This window comes from Thalassophryne amazonica, chromosome 2 (genome assembly GCF_902500255.1).
Source record: "Thalassophryne amazonica chromosome 2, fThaAma1.1, whole genome shotgun sequence".
Taxonomy (NCBI): domain Eukaryota; kingdom Metazoa; phylum Chordata; class Actinopteri; order Batrachoidiformes; family Batrachoididae; genus Thalassophryne; species Thalassophryne amazonica.
In genome coordinates, this window is record NC_047104.1 from 157,319,331 (window position 1) to 157,345,128 (window position 25,798).

The 25,798-nt window shown below is 42.5% G+C and overlaps 1 protein-coding gene across 4 annotated transcripts in view; it reads right to left on the bottom strand.

Moving 5' to 3' along the window:
• Nucleotides 1-25,798, bottom strand: part of LOC117501184 (cytoplasmic polyadenylation element-binding protein 1-like) — a 119,981-nt gene that overhangs the window by 88,413 nt on the left and 5,770 nt on the right. For 2 of the 4 annotated variants that reach the window (XM_034160039.1, XM_034160031.1), the window contains exons 1-2: nucleotides 7,202-7,358; nucleotides 6,777-7,010 (exon numbers count right to left, since the gene is read on the bottom strand). In XM_034160039.1, coding sequence (XP_034015930.1) covers nucleotides 6,777-7,010; nucleotides 7,202-7,232 — 265 coding nt within the window. In that variant the 5' untranslated portion in view covers nucleotides 7,233-7,358. Of the gene's footprint in view, nucleotides 1-6,776; nucleotides 7,011-7,201; nucleotides 7,359-25,798 lie in introns of those variants that run through there. The other 2 variants (XM_034160055.1, XM_034160047.1) reach the window with 2 other exon arrangements.

The following is a 25,798-nucleotide window of genomic DNA, read 5'->3' on the forward strand; positions in this document are numbered from 1 at the left end:
TTAAAATAAAAGAATTCAATCAACACAAGATTAAAATTGATTCAGTATAAGTGGTTAATGAGTTTATATATCCATCCATCCATTTTCTTCTGCTTTATCCGGAGTCGGGTCGCGGGGGCAGCAGCTCAAGCAAAGCCGCCCAGACCTCCCGATCCATAAACGCCTCCCCCAGCTCCTCCGGGGGAACCCCAAGGCGTTCCCAAGCCAGCCGAGAGATGTAGTCCCTCCAGCGTGTCCTGGGTCTTCTCCGGGGCCTCCTCCCAATGGGACGTGCCCGGAACACCTCTCCAGCGAGGCGTCCAGGGGGCATCCGGAAAAGATGCCCGAGCCACCTCAACTGACTCCTTTCGACGTGGAGGAGCAGCGGCTCGACTCAGAGCTCCTCCCGAGTGACCGAGCTCCTCACCCTATCTCTAAAGGGAGCGCCCAGCCATCCTGCGGAGGAAACTCATCTCGGCCGCTTGTACTCGCGATCTCGTTCTTTCGGTCATGAGCCAAATCTCATGACCATATGTGAGGATCGGAACGTAGATCGATCGGTAAATCGTGAGCTCTGCCCCCCTACTCAGCTCTATATTCACCATGATGGTCCGATACAGCGACCGCATCACTGCAGATGTTGCACCGATCCATCTATCGATCTCACGCTCCATCCGTCCCTCACTCGTGAACCAGACCGAGATACTTAAACTCCTCCACTTGAGGCAAGGACACTCCATCGACCTGAAGAGGGCAAAGCACCTTTTTCCAGTCGAGAACCATGGCCTCGGATTTGGAGGTGCTGATTTTCATCCCGGACGCTTCACACTCGGCTGCAAACCGCCCCAGTGCACGCTGAAGGTCCTGATTTGATGAAGCCAACAGAACCACATCATCCGCAAACAGCAGAGACGAGATTCTGTGGTTCCCAAACCAGACCCCCTCTACACCCTGGCTGCGCCTAGAAATTCTGTCCATAAAAATAATGAACAGAACCGGTGACAAAGGGCAGCCCTGGCAGAGGCCAACGTGCACTGGAAACAGGTTTGACTTACTACCGGCAATGCGAACCAAGCTCCTGCTGCGGTCGTAAAGGGACCGGATAGCCCTTAGCAAAGGACCCCGGACTCCATACTCCCGGAGCACCCCCCACAGGGTGCCCAGAGGGACATGGTTGAACGCCTTCTCCAGATCCACAAAACACGTGGACTGGTTGGGCGAACTCCCCTGAACCCTCGAGCACCCGATGGAGTGTGTAGAGCTGGTCCAGTGTGCTGCGACCAGGACGAAAACCTAGTCACGGCACACTATATAACGCCTGCAAAAATTCACCATATGTTCCCAAACATTCCTGATTTGTGTTAAATGTCTAACCGAAAAGGGAACTCTGTTTCATTGCCCACAGGCATGCTCTAAGATTTTGGGATAATATAGTTAAATGTTAATCACAGATGGTTAAGTGAAATATACCTCTGAAGTCAGTTTGTGTACTTGGAATATTCCAAGAACTTCATCAAAATAAAAAAAACAATCAAAGATGATAGAGTTCGGACTTCTCCATGCAAGGAGAGTAACTGCACTATATTGGAAAAATGTAGAACCACCATCAATGGCAATATGGAAAAAGGAGTTAATCTTGTCTTTGACTGGAGAGATTGACATACATTGTCAAAGGTAAACAGGAAGAGTTTGCTCAGATTTGGGAATCATGTCATTCTTGACAAATGAAATGGAAAACATTGACTGAACAATCAGTTATAAAATGATCCTGCCTTTTATATTTTGATTGAATTTTACTTGTTTATTTTTGCTCCATTTTGTCTTATTCTTGTATTTATTTTTGATGTCTGTTTATTATCTCTCTTTACCTGTGTAAATGAATGACTGTTTCGAGGGAATAAAAATGAAAATGTTTGTGCATTCGACATATTCTATATGCAATTGAATCTTCAATAAAAATATTGTAAAAAAAAAGACTACTTCCAAAACCTGGAGAAAGAGGGACTCATTGAAAAGCAGGCGTACTACAGACTGTACCCTGGAGACGCCTCTCCATGCATCTATGGGCTGCCCAAAATCCATAAACAGGATGTGCCACTCAGGCCTATTATACAGGCCTACTATACAGGCCCTGTAGCACAGATTCCATCACTTACAATTTGGCCAAGCACCTCAAGTGGATTTTGGAAGATCAAGGACCTTCAGCTGGAGGCAGATGAAACTATGGCGTCATTCGATGTGACATCGTTCACCTGCATGCCCACTGCTGATGCCATCACAGCTGTGAGGCAGAGACTGCATCTCTACTTGAAAGGACCAAACTTACACCAGCCACATCTGCCAACTCTTGGAGATCTGTCTTACCACGCATTTCCTGTTTAGGGGGAATTACTACAGGCAGATCCAAGGTTGTGCAATGGGGTCTCTGGTATCCCCCACTGTGGCCAATCTGTACATGGAGCTAGTGGAGAAGAGAGCCTTGGCGTCGTTCACGGGAATCGCTCTTTGGCTCAAACCACCCCCTTTGACAAGCTCAGGGTGATCAGGACTCTTCAACACAGAGCCCTACAGGTGTCCACAACTACAGAGGGAAGGGCTAAAGAACAACAACAACGTGAAAGCCCTCACAGTATGTGGGTACCCACAATGGTCCCTGGATAAAGTGCAGAATTCACAAAGAACAAGGAGACCAGACAGACAGGAGACGGAGCCAAGAAGAAGAGGAGTGTCTCTCCCTTATTTAGCAGGAGTAGGGGAAAAAACTACAGAGGATCTTCAGACAACACAAAATCCCAGTTTACTTTAAACCTGTTAACACCTTGAGACAGAAATTAGTTCACCCTAAGGACAGGATCCCTAGTTACAAACAGAGCAATGCAGTGTATTCTATCAGATGTCAGGAAAACTATAACCAACACTACATAGGTGAGCAGCCGTTGCACAAAAGGCTATACCAGCACTGCAGAGGGGGCACCGGTGGACCTCAGTCTGCAGTTCATCTCCGCCTTAAAGACATTAACCACACGTTTGAGGACAAAAGTTAAAATCTTAGCCGATGAAAAGAAATGTTTGAGAGGGGAGTGAAGGAAGCATTGTACAACCCCTGGCAAAAATTATGGAACCATCGGCCTTGGAGGATGTTCATTCAGTTTAATTTTGTAGAAAAAAAGCACATCACAACATGACACAAAACTAAAGTCATTTCAAATGGCAACTTTCTGGCTTTAAGAAACTAAGAAATCAGGAAAAAAAAAAATTGTGGCAGTCAGTAACTGTTACTTTTTTAGACCAAGCAGAGAGCAAAAAAATATGGACTCACTCAATTCTGAGGAAAAAAATTATGGAATCACCCTGTAAATCATCCCCAAAACTAACACCTGCATCAAATCACATCTGCTCGTTAGTCTGCATCTAAAAGGAGTGCTCACACCTTGGAGAGCTGTTGTACCAAGTGGACTGACAAATCATGGCTCCAACATGAGATATGTCAACTGAAACAAAGGAGAGGATTATCAAACTCTTAAGAGGGCAAATCATCACACAATGTTGCAAAAGATGTTGTTCAGTCAGCTGTGTCTAAACTCTGGACCAAATACAAACATGGGAAGGTTGTTAAAGGCAAACATACTGGTAGACCAAGGAAGACATCAAAGCGGCAAAACAGAAAACTTAAAGCAATGTCTCAAAAATCGAAAATGCACAACAAAACAAATGAGGAACAAATGGGAGGAAACTGGAGTCAACGTCTGTGACCGAACTGTAAGAAACTGCCTAAAGGAAATGGGATTTACATACAGAAAAGCTAAACGAAAGCCATCATTAACACCTAAACAGAAAAAAACAAGGTTAAAATGGCTAAGGGAAAAGCAATCGTGGACTGTGGATGACTGGATGAAAGTCATTCAGTGATGAATCTCGAATCTGCACTGGACAAGGTGATGCTGGAACTTTTGTTTGGTGCCGTTCCAATGAGATTTATAAAGATGACTGCCTGAAGAGAACATGTAATTTCCACAGTCATTGATGATATGGGTGCTGCATGTCAGGTAAAGGCACTGGGGAGATGGCTGTCATTACATCATCAATAAATGCACAAGTTTACGTTGATATTTTGGACACTTTTTCTTATCCCATCAATTGAAAGGATGTTTGGTATGATGAATCATTTTAAGATAATGCATCTTGCCTTTGAGCAAAAACTGAAAACATTCCTTGCAAAAAGACACATAGGGTCAATGTCATAGCCTGCAAATAGTCCGGATCTTAATCCAATTGAAAATCTTTGGTGGAAGTTGAAGAAAATGGTCCATGACAAGGCTCCAACCTGCAAAGCTGATCTGGCAACAGCAATCAGAGAAAGTTGGAGCCAGATTGATGAAGAGTACTGTTTGTCACTCAATATGTCCATGCCTCAAAGACTGCAAGCTGTTATAAAAGCAAGAGGTGGTGCAACAAAATACTAGTGATGTGTTGGAGCGTTCTTTTGTTTTTCATGATTCCATAATTTATTCCTCAGAATTGAGTGATTCCATATTTTTTCCCCTCTGCTTGGTCTAAAAAAGTAACCACAATTTTTTTTCCTGATTTCTTATAGTGTTTCTTAAAGCCAGAAAGTTGCCATTTGAAATGACTTTAGTTGTGTCATGTCTGATCTGCTTTTTTTCTACAAAATTAAACTGAATGAACATCCTCCGAGGCCGGTGATTCCATAATTTTTGCCAGGGGTTGTATGTGAAACAGTTGAAACCCAGCCTTAACCAGGGAGGGGGTCTGAGACACACTTTGTCCCCTGTTTACAATGGGGTACTCAGGTCAAAGCAGTTTCAGTCTTTTGTTCATGGTAATGAGTCATTCACGTCATCAGTCCCTTCGTTAGGAGGGACAGCTGCCCTGTCATTAGGAGGGTGCTAACTAGAGCAATTGTTAGTCACTAGCCAATAGCAGTTTGCCTCTCTGTAAGCGGGGTCTGGTTAGGTTTAAAACTACCGCTTTTGCAGGCTTCTGTTATTCTTATCCACAAGAGTCAATACAGAAGTCAGACTACCAGAGCAAGAATTTTAGCTGAGGAAGCTTCTGCAATTAGAAGCGAAACGTCCTGGCGTCAAGCAACCCAGTCCAGTCAAAGATTCAAGCTTCTCTGCTATGGAAACCACCTGGACAACTGAGAGCCTTCACAGAAATATCTTTGAACTTGTCCAAGGTCTGTGTCCCAAGAAAGTTCCCTGTGAATTTGAAGACTGCTGCAGCAATAGAACTGGACTTATGCTGTATGCAGACAGATAGCTGGACAGACTGACGTCAGGTCTTCGCAATACCTGATGACCATATGTTGGCCTCTGGTAATAACATACAAGTATCTGCTAAGGACTCTAAAGGCAGATTATATTAAATGACTGACTGGGACATCCCTAGTTTAAAACCTGTCACATGACTGGTCAAGGAGACCTGCGAAGAACTGATACAAATTTTGAATCTGTTAGTATTCGGGTTTTTGTGTCTTTCAAACATCCTTTTCCCCCCATCCACAAAATCAGTTTGTCAGCTGAAGTCTGCAGAACCACTCAAAGTTTTGTGCGTGCTCAAAATTTAGAGAAAAGCTCAGGCAGAGAGCTTCACCACTGCCTGGATGTTTGTTTACAGTTTTGTCCTCCACTTGCATTTATATCCTATGGTTGTCTTATGTATCAGATATGAGCTTCTGATTGGCCAAAGATCCGATGCGGGTTGTGAATTCTTCATGAGCGGAGAGAGGCCATGATGCAACTGTCCCAAGGCAGACTGGAGACAAACAGCACAGCTGCTTGCTTTTAATCATTTATCTGGGCCTCAAGAGTGCACAGCCAATTCTCTTGGCAAGATGGTGCTCCAGAGTTGTTCTTATCCACATTTGCATTCAGAGCTTTGATCACACTCATACCCAGTTTTCCTCCAGCACACATATACATCTTGAAACAGGGAAAATTGAACTGAATGCAGCTTCTGTATTGCAAATGGACCAGAGCACCAAACCCACAGGAGACCAATGCTTTACACGATTTTGCCACCAGACAAAATTTAAATATGTAACTAATCTGTTTGCTCTCAGTCATGGTGTGACACAGCCTTAGTCACATCATGATTATTCACCCAGTTAAAACTATGAATGGTTTCAAGTTGAATACTGTAGCAGGAGGATGAATTGCTGGAACCAATGCGTCCTTCAGAGGTTCTCATGAAAATTCTACAACGTATTTACACTCATCCAAGCTGTATGCGCTATCAAGACCAGTAGCTTGTTGCAGTTAACTCGTCCACACACTCCATCTTAATTTTACAAAAACCCACTCCAGCTCTCTACAAAAGTCCAGGCAAACCTCTGTTCAGTCTTGTAAGTGGTACCTTGCTGTAGAGAGAGCACATCTAGGAAGTGATTTAGCTTTAGCACAGCCCCTTGGACACTGCGGCTTTGATGGACTGTTGCAGTTTTATACAACAAACCTACAATGTGGTAATGGTATTGCAGTATCACTTAACATTAAATCAGTTGGACTGTTTTATTTAAGGTAGTAATTATGTACTGGGTTTTAAGGGCCAGTGAAAACACCATCTGTCAATGTTTGTACCGTCCAGGTTACAAGACACAGCTCTGCAGAAGTGCCACATTAGCGTCTACATACCTTCTTTATTCAGATTTAGCCACACCTGTACAAATCCCATAACCCCCAAGTAGCTCCCATTAAAGAACCAGCTTATAAGTCAGAAAACAAACTGGTTGTCTAAAGTAGTGAGGAATAAGTAAATAAGGATCTGGTACTTACTAGAAGGCGAGCTTGACTGAACCTGGGAGGTGGTGGTGAGTGTATCAGACTCCCGGCTGCTCCAGGGACGCTCCCAGCCAGACAGACTGAGAGACTGGAGGCCCAGGCCTAGGTCTGACACATCCGGTAGGCCCCGGGATGACTGCATCTCGTGGGAGGGAGACAGGCCAGCACCACCGCTGCTGGGAAAGAGCATCCTGCTGCCCACGGGAGTCAGCTCAGATTCTTTTTGGTCTGAGAGCCGGTTCAGTGCCGTAGAGAGAAGGAGAGCAGTGTTAGAAAGCAGAAAATTCAGCTGTTTGCTTATCCAGACGACAGCAGAGAAATGTGTCATTAATTTCCTCTAGTCTTAGAAAATAAAGCTTACTGAAAACAGCACTGATCCAGTTTATACTTTCATCCATCCTGCAAGGGGGAGAACTAACCTGTTGCCACTGCGCCCGGTGCGACTGCCATGCATCTCCGTTTGCATCACTGACCCACCTAGCAGCATGTGACATAGCTGCTGATGCATTCACACACCCCTGCTAATGACATCAGCCTTCCCCCACCTCCCTGCTTCCTTGTTCAAAAACTAATGAAAAATTCCTGCCGGTGCTACTGGCCTGTTGATGGCAATACTCCCTCTTCAATAAGCACAGCAAGTCCTCCAAGCAGTTTGCAGACAGCCGCTCCAGTTGCTATTGCTCAGTTTGCTGAGGCTCATTTCCCCGAGCGAGCCAACAGAGGAGGGAGGGAGGGAGAGTGACTGAGCTACAGCGGCACGATGGGAGGCAACATGGGAGAATAAGTGAGTCAGCAGACCAGAACTGCTTCAGTCCTGAGGCTGATTAACTGGGATAACTCAAATACCTGCTGGCACATGGTGTGTCTGTCATTACAAACAGTGAAGAGCAGGGCTGAATCTGACTGTAGCAGAAGCAGCTGACGGATCAGACGTTTCGTACAAACCAACTACAATGCCTCCCTTCCCTCTCCGGATCTGGAACGCTTCCAGCTGCGAGCTACAGCCGATTCAGCAAGAAAAGCTAGTTGGATGGACCACTCTAGAAATTCAGCTCACCAACACCAAATTAACCTTACAGTTTACTTTATCGGACTAACAGAACATTTGTTTGGTACAGAGGGAGAAGTTGCACATAGAACTAAATAAATGCAGCTCTGTGCTTTTATTCAAGAGAAAGGTGCATCTGTTCAGACCAGACACCATTAGTGCTATTGTGGAAATTTCCATGTCAGCTGCACTGATGTGGAAGTGAATGACTAACTGAATGCAGTGACGGATCAAACTATTACATGGAATACAGGGGTCAGATGTCACTAAGCGCAGACCTGCCGACCCTTAAAAGAACCACTCTCTGCTCATGTACACGCATGGCCAAAATGCTCACTACACATTCTGAGTATGTGTTTTATTTATTGGCAGAGGTTTGTGCTAACAGTGCACCTGAACCACTTACAGCAGTTGTGGATAGGGATGAGTACTGAAAACCTTATCGATACCGTTATTGATTCCGCTTATCGATCCGATTCCTTATCGATACCTCTTGTGAATTTTTTGTGTATTAAAAGTAGACTTTACAGGTTTTCTATGTCAGTGGGTCAAAGAGCTTTTTCTTATCGTGCACCCGCTCTGTGGAACGGTCTTCCTGCGACCGTGAGACAGTCGGAGTCCGTGGACATTTTAAAGTCAAGACTTGAAGCCTATTTTTTATTCTTTCTTATGAGTAGTTTTTATTTTTTTTATTCGTTTTATTCTTTTACTTCTGTTTAATTACGTATTTGAATTTTTTTATGCTGAACTGTTTTATGTGAGGTGCCTTGAGATGGCTTTTGTTGTGATTTGGCGCTTTATAAGCTGATTAAATTGAACATTATTGAGTCTTAACGTAAATAAACATGAAATTGGTCACTGAATCCTTAAACTCTGGACATAAACTCTACACTGTGGATCCCTGATTTCTGGACATAAATAGAAATAAAGTCTAATTATTGTCAAAAGCATTTCCTTTCAGACATTGGCATGAATGTCTTTCAATACATGTGAGCTGAGCTCTTACAGCTGCTGTGCTGCACGTCAGGATGTAATTCATGAAGAATGCAGGACGTCTCATTTTGGGAGGGGAAAAAAACAGCAACGTTTTAGTCGATTGTAGTTGCTTGTCTATTACGCTTGTAAGAGGTGTCATTTTATTTAACGCGGCAATTCCTTTTGAAGTTATTAGTTCCGACTGGACTCTGTCTCAGCATAGAGCCACACAGCGTTTGAGCTGTGCCAACGAACGGAGGACAATTCTCATTTCTTGACTGCAACAAGACCAGAGTCCCAGTTAGTGACTTTAATCCACACAAAAGTGAGTCACAATATTTTAATGGCTTTGAGAGGGGCTAAGAAGCAGACTGTTTCTGAAGAGCAGCGAATCAGAGCCAATGAGCTAGTGGATCAAAGCACTGCTTCATGCTTCAAAGTGGTGTCACGCTGCAGAAACTGTTGATTACAGACCCTGCAGCAACTCTGTAATCACCGTAGAGGAATGATCATTTTCCTGACAAACACCCTCAAAAAACAGCTGCTCTGAAGGACTGATAAGAGAATCGTTAAACAAAAAGGCTGTTGATATCGGTGGATTGAATCATTTCTTAACAATACTCAAAGAACCGGTTCTTGATACCCAACTCCAGTTGTAGCCCAACAAAAAATAAAGTTTACTGAATGAAGTTGACCATGTGTGTGGAGTTGAAGGAAAAAAATTTGACAGTACACCTGAAAATAAAGTAAGCCATTATGTAAATTCAAGTTGAAGGCTCTATAATGAAAGCTAATAAATTTAATCTCCAGCTCATTTTTATACACCCTACTCAACTTCTGGAAGTTTCAGTTTGACCAAGTTTTACCCCGTTGACAGTTTGGGCATAGTTGCAGATGCATTCTGAAGCTCATCCTCATGAGTGGCAGAACTGATTTCAAAACACTACCTCTGACCAGTCCCAATACCTTCCCCTCACACTACCACTTTGCAATTTCCCTTCATTTTGCACAATTCTCCGGTGCTAGGGATGGGCAATATGACCTAAAATGAACAGTATTTTTCACTTTTTGTACAGTGACTATCACGGTATTAGTAGTTTGGGAAGCTCACCTTTAAGGGTTCCCGAAATACCTCCACCTGGGCTCATATGCGCAACTTTTTCACCTAAAACACCACTGTGCATGAAAATGGCCTCTACAATCCTGATCTGAGTGTAACAAGCAAAGTCAATCTAGTCTGTACGTCATAGTTCGTTCATCAAGCCCTTACTTGTTACTGTATCTTGATCCTAACGGTGATCACCTGGAAACAGCTTTACATTACTGTAGCCAACTTTCAATAGGTGTCAGAATCTGACATCTACTCCACATATTTTGACTAGTAAAATAGAACTAGAGTCACAAGACAAAGGAAGACATTAACCTCCAGTGTTTAATAATCTCAGTTTGCACAACTGGATGAAATGTAATCAAGCTGGGAAACATCTGCAGAGACACTAACATTGTATATCCCAGAGCATTGCAGTGGTATGATGTGCTGTCACCTTTATTATCATCACCACTTGAGTCTCATGAGTGTCACAAATAGGGATGGGTATTGATAAGGTTTTATCGATATCGATGCCATTATCAATTCGATTCCCTTATCGATACCTCGTGAATTTTGTACTAAAAGTAGGCTTTACAGGTTTTCTATGTATTTCCTTGAGTCTTAACGTAAATAAATATGAAATTAGTCACTGTATCCTTGATCTCTGGACATAAAAACAAACAAAACTGCATTTCGCTTTGAAGTTATTAATTCAGACTGAATTCTATCATTCTATCTTGACTTGTCAGAGAGCCGCGCAACGTTTGGAGGTGTGTTAACAGAATGGAGGATGATTCTCATTTCTTTCTCACAACGAGGCAGGAGTCCCAGTTAGTAATTTTAATCCGCACAAAAGTGAATCACAACTCATATTCAGGGATGAAAGTGGTGAAAAACAAAAAGCTGAAACCCAAAATTACCCCCCCCCCCCAACACCACCTGCACGAAAATGTTTGAATTCTAGAAGCTGTGAAACGCAATCTGGGACTATTCCAGACAAACTGGAGTGAGTGCTGAATCCATTTCGGTGAGAAAAAAATAAAATATATACAACTTTCCTTATTTGGATTCATTCCAGTAGTATTCTGCTCTTACTAGGATGCAGCAGTTTTCTAGTTTGGCAGATAGTTCTGGAGGAAATCACTGAAGAAATTAAACTGAAACAAACTGTCATTAAACTTAAATAAGACAGGGATGAAATGGAGGTGTGAGAGTCACTAGGTGTTCACAGGAAACATTTATTTCTGTATTTATTTTATTTATGTTAGTTGCTATTATATATTTTCTGTTGTGTTTCTATTCAGGTTCTTTGTCTCTTTCTCTAAAATTGTATATAATAATCATTTAGATTATTAATATATAAGCAAAAATAAGTTTAAGGAATATTACAATTTGAAAACAAATGCACCGGAACGCGATGACGGCTGCAATTGCTAAATGCTAACTTTTAACATTGAAAATGCTGTAGACATGCTAACGCGTTAGCATTGCTCCCGTTTTTAAGTTATAAAATACATCAACTGTTTCAGAAGACCATAACAGGTCGGTTTAACATAGAAAAGGTAAATACTCAGATGTATGCTCTTTAGGGTTTTAGCGTGGGAAAATTAAGCGAAAGAAATAAAGCAATCGACCGAAGCATTGCTTCAATCTGCGAGTCACGCTTCGATTGGTTCAAGGTTCAAAGCAAAGCCGCGCTGCAGAAAAGTTGATAAGGACCCGCTGCAGGGTCTGTAATCAATGTAGAGAAATGATCATTTTCCTGACAAACACCCGCCAAAACAACGGCCACTCTGAAGGACCGATAACAGAATCGTTAAGCACAAAGCTTATTGATGTCGGTGGATCGAATCATTTCTTAACGATACCCGAAAGGAACCAGTTCTCGATACCCATCCCTAGTCACAAATCTATGAAAATTAACACCACAATGCAACCAAAGTTATATGAACTATACAATGCATGGCTAAAATTCTTCATTACCTGTGCATAGAATGGGTAACGCAGCTAGTCTAATATATAAAGCTGACCGTGTGTGTGTGTGTAAGCTCTAAGAACTGGTCCCACTGCATAACGAATGAGCCAAGTAGCGTGTTTTTTGGTATGAGTCAAGTTATTCAACAAACATGGGAAAAGAGTGGCTCTTAGAGGCAGAATATTTGGCCAACAAGACTCAACTCTAAACGTGCCACCAATTTTGAGAAGTTCAAAGTTTAAGAAAAACAGCATGGGGCAGTTTGTGTATGAGGTACTATGAGGACAAACGAGGCTGTTAGAAATCCATTATCCGAGTACCTGGCCGCTATGAGGACAGGCTATTTTGGCTCCTCATTCTCACATTTCGCTGTGACAATCCCACTTGCTTTGTGCGCTTCATGAGGTGGCGAATGCATTGGAACTAGGCATATGAATCAACCAATTCGATATGCAGCTCGATACACTACCAGCAAAACTATACAATTCACCTGTTCCTGATTCGATGCGATTTGATGGCGATTAAATTCCTCACAATGTGATATGATTGATGGGTATTGATTTTATTGATAGATGCCATCATCAATTTTTCTGTGTAGTAAAAGTAGGCTTTACAGGTTTTCTATGTCAACAACATTTTATTGAGTCTTAAAGTAAATAAATATCAAATTGGTCACTGGATCTTGATTTCTGGACATGATCAAAATCTGTACATGGGGGATCCTAGATCTCTGGACAGAAATGGAAACAAAATCTGCAGTTTGTCAAAAGCATTTCCTTTAAGATATTGACACGTAATTATAGGCTGAGCTCTTACAGATGGCTGTGCCACACGTCAGAATATAATTCATAAGAATGAGAGGACGCCTCATTTTGGGGGGGCTGGTTTGGTCGGTTGTAGTTTATTGTAACGTTTGGAAAGACGTATCATTTGATTTAAAATGGCGATCTGCTCTGAAGTTATTAATTCAGACTAAAATCTGCGCGGCTCTTTGGAGCTGCACACTTAGTCCCACAAAACAGGATATTATTTCCTTTACCCGATGGACACCTAACTTCAGGCTGAGCTCACACCGGCTGGTGCTCACGCCAGAGCACCATCGCATAAGACACCGGTGTGGACCGGAGGACGATTCTCGTTTCTTGCCCACAAGACAAGAGTCCCACTTCATAACTTTAATCCACACAAAGCTGACTTTGGTAAATGGATTTGAGAGGGGTTAATGAAGAAATTGCTGACCTGCACTGCTTCATTGCTTCTAGCAGCCCCACTGCAGTCTGCAATCAATGTAGAGAAGTGATTTCCCGATAAACACCCCCCCCCCCAAAAAAAAAGACGGCCGCTCCGGTGTCCAGAACTGAATGACCCATAAACAAAAAGGCTATTTTTGTTGTGGTAGAAATATGCTTTCTAGCTTCCATCTGTGGTGCATTCAATGTGCATCAAAAAAAAAAAAAAGATGCAAAATGACGAGCAATGCAACATGATTCAACCTGTCAAATGAATTTATGCACTCGCATCATGCACATTTGTATCTAGATATCGATTTGTATCAATTAATCTCCACATGCCTAACTTGAACAGTCTAAAAAGTAATTTGTAATTTTTATATTGTAATGGCTTGGTAAAACAGTTGCATGTTCATTCTTTTGAATGAACAGTTGTAAAAGTATGTTTATGATAGATTTAACATCTATAATTGATCAGATAAGCTTCGCTGTGATGCGGTGCATTGACGCAATCACTTGCAGTGGGTTTTAATTGTTTGCGCAATATTCATACATGTGGTTCATTATTTGAATTACTGAAATTTCAGGCAAATCCATACTTGGCTTATTCATGGCTATTATTCGGTGTGACCAGGGTACTTACTGTGTAGTGGCGGCTGGCTACGGTGCACTTGAATTACAATCCGAACGGGCCAGCGTGCACCACGTGTGAGTTAAGGTGCGCGTTTTTTCAGTTAAAATGTACCTGCTGTGTACAGCTGCCAGAGCAATGCGGTGATATGACACCGTCTCATGAATATCACAAATTGCTCAATGAAAACATACACACAATGCAGCTTACTACAGCTCAACTAAAGTGACATGAAATATACAATGACATGGCTAAAATTCTTCTCCACTACCTGTGTGTAGAACAGGCAACTCAGCTAGTGCTAAATATGAATGAAATTGATCTCAAGGTGCACATGCATCCACATGCACCTTGACAGATGAATCAAGTTACTATGACACTTCAAAACATCCCTGACTTGCAAATCGGAATTAACCCGAGTCCACAGTATAGTTGGGTAATTTTGACTACTTTTGATTTTACCTTCAAAACTGACCTTAAAATGGTTTACTTTGCCTTGTTTGGTGTCTTTTTCCAGCACAACCTAACCTGTGTGACTTCTGTTTTTCCTTCAGACATACTGCATTAACTGTGAACCTATATTCACACAAAACCAAATCTGAAAAGGAAAATTTTTTTTGTTTTTTTTTTACTGTGAAAACCACAATTATGTTTAACAATCCATTTTTACCCAAGGCCATCAAATACAGCAATCGGGTATTGCAAAGGCTTTTCGTCCGTCATTGCTCAGCATAAGTCCAGTCCTGTTACTGCCAGACTCTTGAAATTCACAGGAAACATTCTTGGGACACGGACCTTGGACAAGTACAAAGACTGCCAACCTTAATGTATTTTAAAAGGTTAACAAGTCACATTGTTTCAATCTGATCTGTTTTTGAGTGATGCGGGTGACAGCCAATCAGAGTAGAGCTGCACAGTGACGTCAGCCGCTGGTCTCTTCAAAACCGCTTTGTTTTCTGTGTTTATATACATGTTTCTCATTATGTAAAAGCTAGCGAGAAATAAGCAAATATAAATTGTAACTTTCAAAAACATATGTACAAATTTGTATATCAACAAAGTTATATACACACACACACACACACACACAACTGTACAACTATTTACAAGTTGTATTTGTGACACTCAAAAACAATTCCAGCCCATAAAAGGTCCTGTGTTGAATATACAGGCCTGACACTTCCTCCTGTTGTCCACCAGAGGCAGTACTGGGCCCTCTGAGGATTTTTTTTTTCCCCTCTTCACTGTGTGGCATCTGCACCCATGTGGGCTTGATGGTTTTTATTGGTGACATGAGTTTGCACCAATGAAAAAGGGGAAGACTTTTTTCCCCCCCACCAGCCAGAGGTGTCAAAAGAGGAAGACAGATGGTCATGCACACATCCACATCTAAATATGTGGGTCTGAACACTATCATTTGGTGGAGCCCAGCCAAATGTTGAGAGACAACCAAAGCCGAAAGCAATGTGATGGTTTTGTTTCATATTGTAATCGTTCAGAGCAGAGAAGATAGTGAGAAAACCTCCCGTTCATGCAGGCATTGGCTGAAGCAATCATAGAGAGCCATACCTTGGCTGTGCATTTCCCACCAAATGGCAAGCATGGATGCTGGTGAGAAAAAAAAATCTGACTGAAACTTTAGTGTCGGACTGACTGTGTGCCGAAGTGGTACAACATAAGCACCGAAGGTGCAAAGTCTCTAGGGGACATGCCCTCCAGAAAATGTTTTAAAAATTGTGCATTCTGGTAGATTCTTGACAATTCTTACTTAGAAAAATCAGTGTTCTCATTTACATCTGAAGATATAACCCTAGAAAGTAAGCATGTGAATCTCAGTGACCACGATTTGATACACATCTTGATACACTACTAGCGATATGATTCACCCTGTTCCCTGATTTGATGGCGATTCAATTCCTCAATGCTGTACGATTCAACATGATACAAAGAAATACCAAAAATTTAAATAGAAAATAAGAAGCTGCAATTGAGTATGGTACTATGGTATTCTTCTGATTCTGCTAGAGGCAGAGGATTTGTTTTACTCCTTATAAGCAGCAAAATTTACCAGATTCAACATTATGGAATAGGAATCAGTTCCCTCATGTGGGACCTGTTTGATCATACTATCTGACACTCTGGAATAGCCCCTTAAGCCTCAACAGTCTGCTGCACAAAAAGTCCACTGGTTCCTTTAAATCATTTCCATGACTACTGTCTTAGTGTGAATATTAGTTACATGTGGTCGACTGATTAACGGCAGCACAGACCACCTCAGTCTGGCTCCGATCACAGCCACAGCAGTGCTGATCAGAGCTGCACGAAAATGTTTGAGTTCAAAATTAATGGACTTAACATTTTTCCTGGTTTCATTTGTCATTTTTCCTTGGCACTTCAGTCTAACGAGTAGCTTGGGTGGCCATCCCACGAGTGGGAATTAAACAAAACCCCAAAAGCAGCAGAAACATTTGGGAAGGGGGATCCTGTCTGAATCATTGCTGCTATTCATTATGAGGTATTGCAACAGGTTTCTTTACAAAGAAATCCCCTTTTTCTCTAAAGGCAAGAAAGCACTTTATCTCAGCATCATTTCTACCCTTGTTGGACCACAGTGGCCATGAACACAGCTGACCAGCGCCTGAAGTCTGATACTGTGTACCACTGTATGCTCACTGATTACATGATCTGTTGGTGCCGTCAACTCAACATTTGACACCATCTTAGTATTTTCCAAGAGGAAAAATAAAACCTAGTACATTGAACAAAAATATAAACACTTGTTTGCCATTTTTCACGAGCTGAACTCAATCTAAAACATTTTCTATATACACAAAAGACCCATTTCTCTTAAATATTGTTCACAAATCTGTTAGTACTTAGATAATCCATCCCACCTCACAGATTTGCCTTAAGCTGGCCACAATAAAAAGGCCACTCTGAAATGTTCAGTTTTTATCGCAGCAAGTGCTCACTAATAGCTGTACTCGAGATCTGCACAGCCTGACCTGATGCTTAAGTTCTGTGTCCATGTGTGGAAAGTTCAGCAGGTCACACTGTTGCAACCTGCTTGATAGCAGGTGTAACTTGCTTGTAAGTGTGTTCACAGAGCTGATCATGTGTTTGTTTTTACCCTGCAGCTCTAGATTCAAGTTATTGAGCTCGTCAGTCACATCGGTAAGAAATGCCAAATCCAAGAGCCACCGACTTCTAGCTGTGCATATTCAGCAGTTTGAACATTTCAGATATTTTATTTCGGGCAACAATTCAGAAAACCGTTCCAAAAATTTACCACCAGGGGTTGAAATACATTTTTTAAACTACTTGTACTGGTGCTAGTAACAAAGTTACTTGCACAAAAAAAAAAAAAAAAAAAAGTTACTTGCACAACCAAAAGTCAGTCTTATATCAACCTTAAAACTCCTCTGATGTGTCAGACACTTCCTCTCTGGGCCCATAAAGCCCCTTTTTCCCCCACACTGGGGCTGCTCCCAGTTGTGTCATGTGTCGGTCATGACGACGCTGCGTGGAAGCAACTCAGTGCCGAGACAAGCACCTCAACGCCACAACGCACGAGGGACGCAAAGGATGAAGCAAATCGGACGAAAATTAAACATGTTTAATTTTTGTTTGCGTCCTGTGCTCGACACAGAAATTAAGAGGTTTCAGCACAAGTCAGAGCAAAGCGACGTTACTCGACATGACTGGAAGCCACAGACTCAAGATGTTACCCGACGTCAATGTATGATTCCTGCGGTCTGTGTTCCATTGTTCCTAAAGTATAAATCATGCAGGATTGTTTTTATACCGTGCAATAAAACTACACGCTCAAAACAGAGCGCAGAAAAAAAAATGCTTTCAGTGTTAGACAAGTCCTGCTCACAGACTGATAGCCAGAGACAGGATATCTCCACATTTACTCACTGACGGTTTGTTTGCGCGCACGCATCTCATGGTCAGAGTGCAGACCTGCAGCTCAGCACAAGAACAAATAGAAACTAGAAGAGAAATCAAAGTGCACAGTGTGTCTGCAGCCAAACTGTGCACTGATTTCTCTGTGCAGAGAACCTGTAGGCTGCGTTCTCACCTCCTCTCTGCCCCCTGCTGCGTGCACCTGACGCAGATATTCTTGCGTCGTCATGACATAACAGGAAGCAACTCAAAGCAGGTCCGGTGTGGTTATGAGTCTGAGGGAAGAGCAGCAGCAGACTTTCTTCACGTGTGCGAACGAATCGTCACAGCAACTCGCTCCGTGTGTGTCATAAAACGCAGGGAAGACAAAGACAACACACTGGAAATTGTTTTTTTTCCTTATTCCTTTATTGGTTCATTCTACTAGTGCTTCTAGTTGATAAAACTTGGATAACGTTACTTGCACCAGTGCAAGTGGAGTATAAAATTATATGCACTGCTTGAATAATATGTGCACAAACTAGCACATGCACATACTATTTCGAGCCCTGACTGTGTGCAGCAGCAGATCTGTGTCTGCACGTCGCCTCCAGCTGTGCACGGAATAAATGCCTCTGCAGACTCCTGGCCCGAACAGAACACTATCTTGTTAGCCACATATGTCACGTCTTCCATATTTACATACCATAGGTCACAATCCTTGAACTACCTGGATTCTAGCCACATCTGCATTTCGACCTGAATCGCTGAAATCCGACTCTCCCAGCACGCAGACATCTTGAAACTAGGAAAATTGTTCTGCTGAATGTGGTTCTTTGTAATGCTAATGGAAATGTGACATTATCCATCCATCCAAGCCTGACAGATTAAGTGCTATTTGCCACTGGACCAGATATTTCAATTATTCAGTTTACTCAGTGTGACACGACCCAACAAAATTCTGCCTCAGAATGCTGAATTTTCACCTCAGATTCCTAAACGCTCTGTACCGCAGAGCCGTACCATACATTGGCTATACCCGTCAAGGGGCAGTAAGAATATAGGCAGAGTGAAAACTACTACACAAATGCTGCTTTACTTGGGATATATAAAAAAAAAAAAACACACTGTAGTACAGCAATGAATTGTGCAGTCTTCACAATGTGCCATTTTTACAAAGTTAATTTTAAAAAATTTCTGCAATTGTTAAAGGCATCTTGTTTGCTGCTTCGGTATCCAAGTGCCTCATTCTCTCCCTCCCCATCGAGTCGTTTTGGGTTTTTGAGTGCTAAAGGGCCTGAAAAACCCCAAACAGCTCAATGTGTGAAAAGCAAATTACTTTTGGCCTCTGAAAATGGAGGGAGTGTGTATAAAATGACAATTCCTTAACTGTTAATGCAATATTTTATGGAATCCTTTGAAATCTGAAGGCCTCATTCCTGTTGTAAGGCAGAAGAATGAGGTTCTCATTGTCTACTTTTACGGACTAGGTGGAAAGCAGTGACACCAAATGGTTAAGAAGGCCAAGCAGTATCTACACTCAAAAATATGAACGCAACACTTTTGGTTTTGCTCCCATTTTGTATGAGATGAACTCAAAGATCTAAAATTTTCCACATACACAATATCACCATTTCCCTCAAATATTGTTCACAAACCAGTCTAAATCTGTGATAGTGAGCACTTCTTTGCTGAGATAATCTATCCCACCTCACAGGTGTGCCATAACATGCCGATTAGTGCACAGGTGTGCCTTAGACTGCCCACAATAAAAGGCCACTCTGAAAGGTGCAGTTTTATCACACAGCACAATGCCACAGATGTCGCAAGATTTGAGGGAGCGTGCAATTGGCATGCTGACAGCAGGAATGTCAACCAGAGCTGTTGCTCGTGTATTGAATGTTCATTTCTCTACCATAAGCCGTCTCCAAAGAGAATTTGGCAGTACATCCAACCAGCCTCACAACCGCAGACCACATGTAACCACACCAGCCCAGGACCTCCACATCCAGCATGTTCACCTCCAAGATCATCTGAGACCAGCCACTCGGACAGCTGCTGAAACAATCGGTTTGCATAACCAAAGAATTTCTGCACAAACTGTCAGAAACCGTCTCAGGGAAGCTCATCTGCATGCTCCTTGTCCTCATCGGGGTCTCGACCTGACTCCAGTTCGTCATCGTAACCGACCTGAGTGGGCAAATGCTCACATTCGCTGGCGTTTGGCATGTTGGAGAGGTGTTCTCTTCACGGATGAATCCCGGTTCACACTATCCAGGGCAGATGGCAGACAGCGTGTGTGGCGTCGTGTGAGTGAGCGGTTTTCTGATAATGTTGTGGATCGAGTGGCCCATGGTGGCAGTGGGGTTATGGTATGGGCAGGCGTCTGTTATGGACGAAGAACACAGATGCATTTTACTGATGGCATTTTGAATGCACAGAGATACTGTGACGAGATCCTGAGGCCCATTGCTGTGCCATACATCCAAGAACATCACCTCATGTTGCAGCAGGATAATGCACAGCCCCATGTTGCAAGGATCTGTACACAATTCTTGGAAGCTGAAAATGTCCCAGTTCTTGCATGGCCGGCATACTCACCGGACATGTCACCCATTGAGCATGTTTGGGATGCTCTGGACCGGCGTATATGACAGCGTGTACCAGTTCCTGCCAATATCCAGCAACTTCGCACAGCCATTGAAGAGGAGTGGACCAACATTCCACAGGCCACAATTGACAACCTGATCAACTCTATGCGAAGGAGATGTGTTGCACTGCATGAGGCAAATGGTGGTCACACCAGATACTGACTGGTATCCCCCCCCCCAATAAAACAAAACTGCACCTTTCAGAGTGGCCTTTTATTGTGGGCAGTCTAAGGCACACCTGTGCACTAATCATGGCGTCTAATCAGCATCTTGATATGGCACACCTGTGAGGTGGGATGGATTATCAGCAAAGGAGAAGTATTCACTATCACATTTAGACTGGTTTGTGAACAATATTTGAGGGAAATGGTGATATTGTGTATGTGGAAAAAGTTTTAGATCTTTGAGTTCATCTCATACAAAATGGGAGCAAAACCAAAAGTGTTGCGTTTATATTTTTGTTGAGTGTATATCTGTTGTGAAAAAAAAAAGTTTACATTTACAGAACACTACATCTGTGTAGCGAACCTCACCTCACTATCAGATGCTTCTAATGACAGTTTGTCTCCTAATCTTATATTGTACAGTCCTTTACGATCATTGCTGGGGTTAAACCAATTTGTCCCAATGGATGTGAAAACCAAAATATCTACAAGTGCATCTCAAAAGTTTGAATATTGTGGAAAGAAATTAACAGTCAGATTTCATTAATTCATAGTTGCTTATCCAGGTATGGTTCATGGTGGCAGTCTACAATAAAGTTTCCACTCTGAATTAGATGCACTTGTAAATGGGACCTAGATTAAAAAAATAAACCCAGGAGCTTCCTGTGAAAGCTTGCATTTGTGTAGCAGCTGGGCTTTTTGAAGTTGAAGTTTACAGTCAGCCTAGTTTATCCTGAGTGGAGACTTATCCCCATCTCCATGAAAAATCATCAACATTTGATTACTATAGGACTGGAATAGACTGACCACTTGAGACAAATTGTATTGTGATGCATGGGGTGCATCTCTGCTCTTGGCAAATGCCACTCCTGGAGCAGAAAGCATCAAATGCTGCAGTACTGCAGTCTAGTCGATGCAGCATGAATCAGCTATTGGCAGCAGTGATTTTTTTTAATCCTCTCTGAAATGTTACCATGTGTGTTTCTGTGCCCCCCACACACAATTTTAAAGATGCAGCAACTACATTAAGACAACCCTATAAAGTTTAACATTTTCCCCAGTATTCCTAAACCAATTAAAGACAGATCAGCACCCTGCTCTAAACAGCTTCCCATGATTCTACATCAGGGCTATCAAGGAATCAAGGAAATTTTATTGTCATATGCACAGAAGAACTTTCCTGCACAATGAAATGTAGCTACTGCATTTAACCCATCCTATTTGCCAGTAGGAGCAGAGGTCGCCATTAGGCGCCCGGGGACCAGCTCCAGATGTACATCCCTGCCTTGGTCAACAGCAGGGCTGAGCAAACCAACACCGACCCATAACAAACACACATAACACACAACACATAGGCCGGCCCGGTACATAAAACATATATATGACAGCAAAACACGAGGGAAAAAGGAGAAGAAAAAAAAAAAACCCTCATAGCCGCTGCATTACACAGCAGCAATGAGGAAAAAAAAAATCCCATCAGCACAAAAAACAATCACAGAGACAAAACAAGGACACAGGATGACAACCGAGATTTGAAAGGACCAGTTTATCAGAACACTCCGGAAGGCAGCCAGTTCGGCGCCGTCAACGGCCTTGTCTGACAGTCTGGGGGGGGAAGGGAACAGCCCTGCGCAGGCTGAGAAAGTCCTGGACAGTTCACAGTTCACATCAGAGCTGGAGAAGCTGAGGGGAGGGGGGAAGACCAGGGAGCGAGGCTTAGGTGTTGATCTTCTGAGGAGGTTTCTTATCATAGCGACCTTGAAGTGCAGCTGTATTTGGGGAAGCCAAATGAATAGCCAGATTAACAGACGCCTGAAAGATTCCACAGTTCTGAGAACAGAGTGGCTCTCAATGCATCCAAAATGTAGAATGTGGTCTTCACAGATGGTCATAGCGGGTTTCCAGGGCTGCAATCTTCCTCGAGATGTCATCCAACGCGCGGTTAACCCCCGCCGACTGCGCAGCCACTGCCTTTAGTTACCAGGCTGAAGTTTCACACTTCAAGATAAATGAAACTCTCCTTTAAGGGCTGTCCAATCATGACAAATCAATGCAGTAAATTAAAGTGAGACCACAATCAAGATAAATCAAGCAACAAATGTTAAAATGTGAAGAGTAGTTAGTCTGCTAGTTTTACATAAAAGCAGGTAATTTTGGCAACATAGCTAAAACGCATCTTCGGAATATGCTGAACACGAAATTTGATGTTGCCAATTTTGGTCAGTGGCTTATATACAATTTAAATGGTGTTGGAAAGTGATCTCAGTTTGAATTCAAAGCGACTCAGTGTTAAAATGTTCCATGAACAGATTTCAAACTGAGAAAAAATGCTAAGGTCTATTAGATAAAATAAACAAATAAGGTAGGTTGGGGGGCAGCCTGCATTTGGGAGTGCTGTCCATACTGAAACTGAATTCATTTCGGTTGAGTCATTTTAATATTTTGGGATGTCCAATGTGTGTTAGTTTATAGCAGCAGTTGGTGATCTTACCATGGCCAAATTGCCTTTCTAGTGACCGCAATCATAAATTCAGTTAGTCGTGTGAGATCTTGCGACATCCTTGAAGTGGGTCCACTTTCATTCCTTGCAGTCCTGTGAGAAACCTTGTTAACCTGTATCATAATACATTTTCCAGACAAACACGTCTCCAATTTCACATCTGATTAACAGAAGAAAATAAAAAAATTTAGTAGCAGGCCTCGACTTGTATATTTTTGATGAGGTTCAGCTGGCTCCCAGCTTAAACTTTAGGGCCAGTCAGAATTTCAAGGAGCCATTAAGTCGGGCGGGGGGGAGTCCTGTTTTTAAGGTTCTTCTTGGGGTGAAATATTAACAGGGAAGGTCAAATGGACTTTTTGTTTGAGATTTCATCCATCCATCCATTTTCTTCCACTTTATCCGGAGTCGGGTCGCGGGGGCAGCAGCTCAAGCAAAGCCGCCCAGACCTCCCGATCCACACACACCTCCCCCAGCTCCTCTGGAGGAACCCCAAGGCGTTCCCAAGCCAGCCGAGACATGTAGTCCCTCCAGCGTGTCCTGGGTCTTCCCCGGGTCTTCCCCGGGGCCTCCTCCCAATGGGACGCGCACGGAACACCTCCAGCGAGGCGTCCAGGGGGCATCCGGAAAAGATGCCCGAGCCACCTTAACTGACTCCTTTCGACGTGGAGGAGCAGAGGCTCGACTCCGAGCTCCTCACCCTATCTCTAAGGGAGCGCCCAGCCACCCTGCGGAGGAAACTCATCTCGGCCGCTTGTACTCACGATCTCGTTCTTTCGGTCATGAGACAAATCTCATGACCATAGGTGAGGATCGGAATGTAGATCGATCGGTAAATCGAGAGCTTTGCCCCCCACTCAGCTCTCTCTTCACCTCTCCATGTTTGAGATTTTAAAAAGAAAAATCTCATTAATAATAGGCTACTGAGACAAGGGAAATGTTCTATTCCACTAAATTATAAAGTCAACCAATAAAAAGGTAAAGATTCAAGTTACTTCATAATTTGCATCTTTGGCAAAGATGTAACTGTTTCGCTGCCATCCAGGTGGAAAAGGCCTTTGTGCATTTCTGTACTGAGCACAAAGTGCATTTCAGTTGTCACTGATCAACTTTAAAGTCACTTTTGATAAAAAGGCTGCAATAAGTTTCATTAACTCAAAACTTTGCTTAGAGCCCAGCAGTGTGTCTGCTCATTTCCAGTGTGGAATGGAACAGGCCTTTGCCTCAATCTAAATTCTGGGTCTATTAGTGGAGCTTTGGGCTAGCGGCCGGTGATCACCTTAGCATTCTCTGCTTTCCTGTGGATTTACTGGTGTTGAATTATACCTTAGGTGTAATTTTTCCGGCCGACTGATGCAGCTCTTTTTCCCCCCTCTGTCCAAGGTACTGATGACGTCACAAATGACAGTTGCAAGCCACGGGATGCTGGACTGACACTGCAGTCTGGAATGAGGTTTGCTACAGTGACAGGTCCACACAGGTCACCCCTTTGAGTCTGGTCTGCTTGAGGTTTCTTCCTCAAGGGAATTTTTTTCTCTTCACTGTTGCCTGTGTGCTTGCTCTAGGGGTTGGTAAGGTTAGACCTTACTTATGTAAAGCACCTTGAGGCAGCTTTGTTGTGATTTGGCACTATATACATGTGCTCTGATGTCACTGTTTATCTCCATAGAAACTACCCAAACAATCTTTCATACAAACTGTTTAAAGGTACATAACAGTGTTGTGGTGGAAATTACGGCAATAGTGTGGGACAACTACATTTAGTTAAAAAAAAAATAGTTGTATGACATTGAATACCCCAATTATGTTTTGATTATTTTACTGATATTTTATTCAGAGATATTTTAAAACAATAGAAAAAAAACGTTTTACCATTCATTTTTATCATTGAAGATCAAAAGTCTGGGTGTGGGACAAGCACAAAACGGCAATATTTGCATATGATGCTGAAAAAAGGTGAAAAAGTCATCATAGACTACTAGAACAAATTTCTTAACACACTTTCATTGTAAAGATAACTATAAAAGTGTGAAATTTCCCCTTTTTTCTGTTTTTCATACAGTATGATCAAAGGACATAAGTGCCCGTAGTCTAAGAATCACCCATAGCCTCTCAAAGACTGGTCTGCAGACCACTGGTTGTCCATGAGCAACCCCTAGTGGTCTGAACATTGTTAAATATTTTTTAATTCATATATTTGAGCTTAAGTGTTTCTCAGACTTTATAAAAACCATTTCAGAGTCTAATAGTAAGATACAGTTTGCACAGCAAACACTTATTGTTTTGGGATATTTGGGCAGGTAGGTGGTCAGTAAGATATTTTTATTGGTAAATGGACTGCATTGCTATAGCAGTTTTCCATCTGCATCAGATGATCAAAGCGCTTTACAGTAATGCCTCACATTCACCCCGATGTCAGGCTGCTGCCATACAAGGTACTCACTACACACCGGGAGTAAGTAACTAGGGGATCAAGGACCTTGCCCAAGGGCCCTTAGTGATTTTCCGGTCAGGCTGTGATTTGGACCAAGGATCCTCTGGTCTCAAGCCCAACAGCTTAACCACCACAGATGATAACATAAGGTGATGGGACCTATTTTACTTCATTAAAATGAAAGCTTTCCAGTACAAGACTGACCCAATTAAAAAACTGACCGCAACAACAATTTGAATTTTTGATCAGGATATGTCATTCAATGTGCATATTAAACAAATATGTAGGACTGCTTTTTTGCATTTACGCAATATCTCTAAAATTAGAAAGGTCTCGTCTCAGAGTGATGCTGAAAAACTAATTCATGCATTTATTTCCTCTAGGCTGGACTATTGTAATTCATTATTATCAGGTTGTCCTCAAAGTTCCCTGAA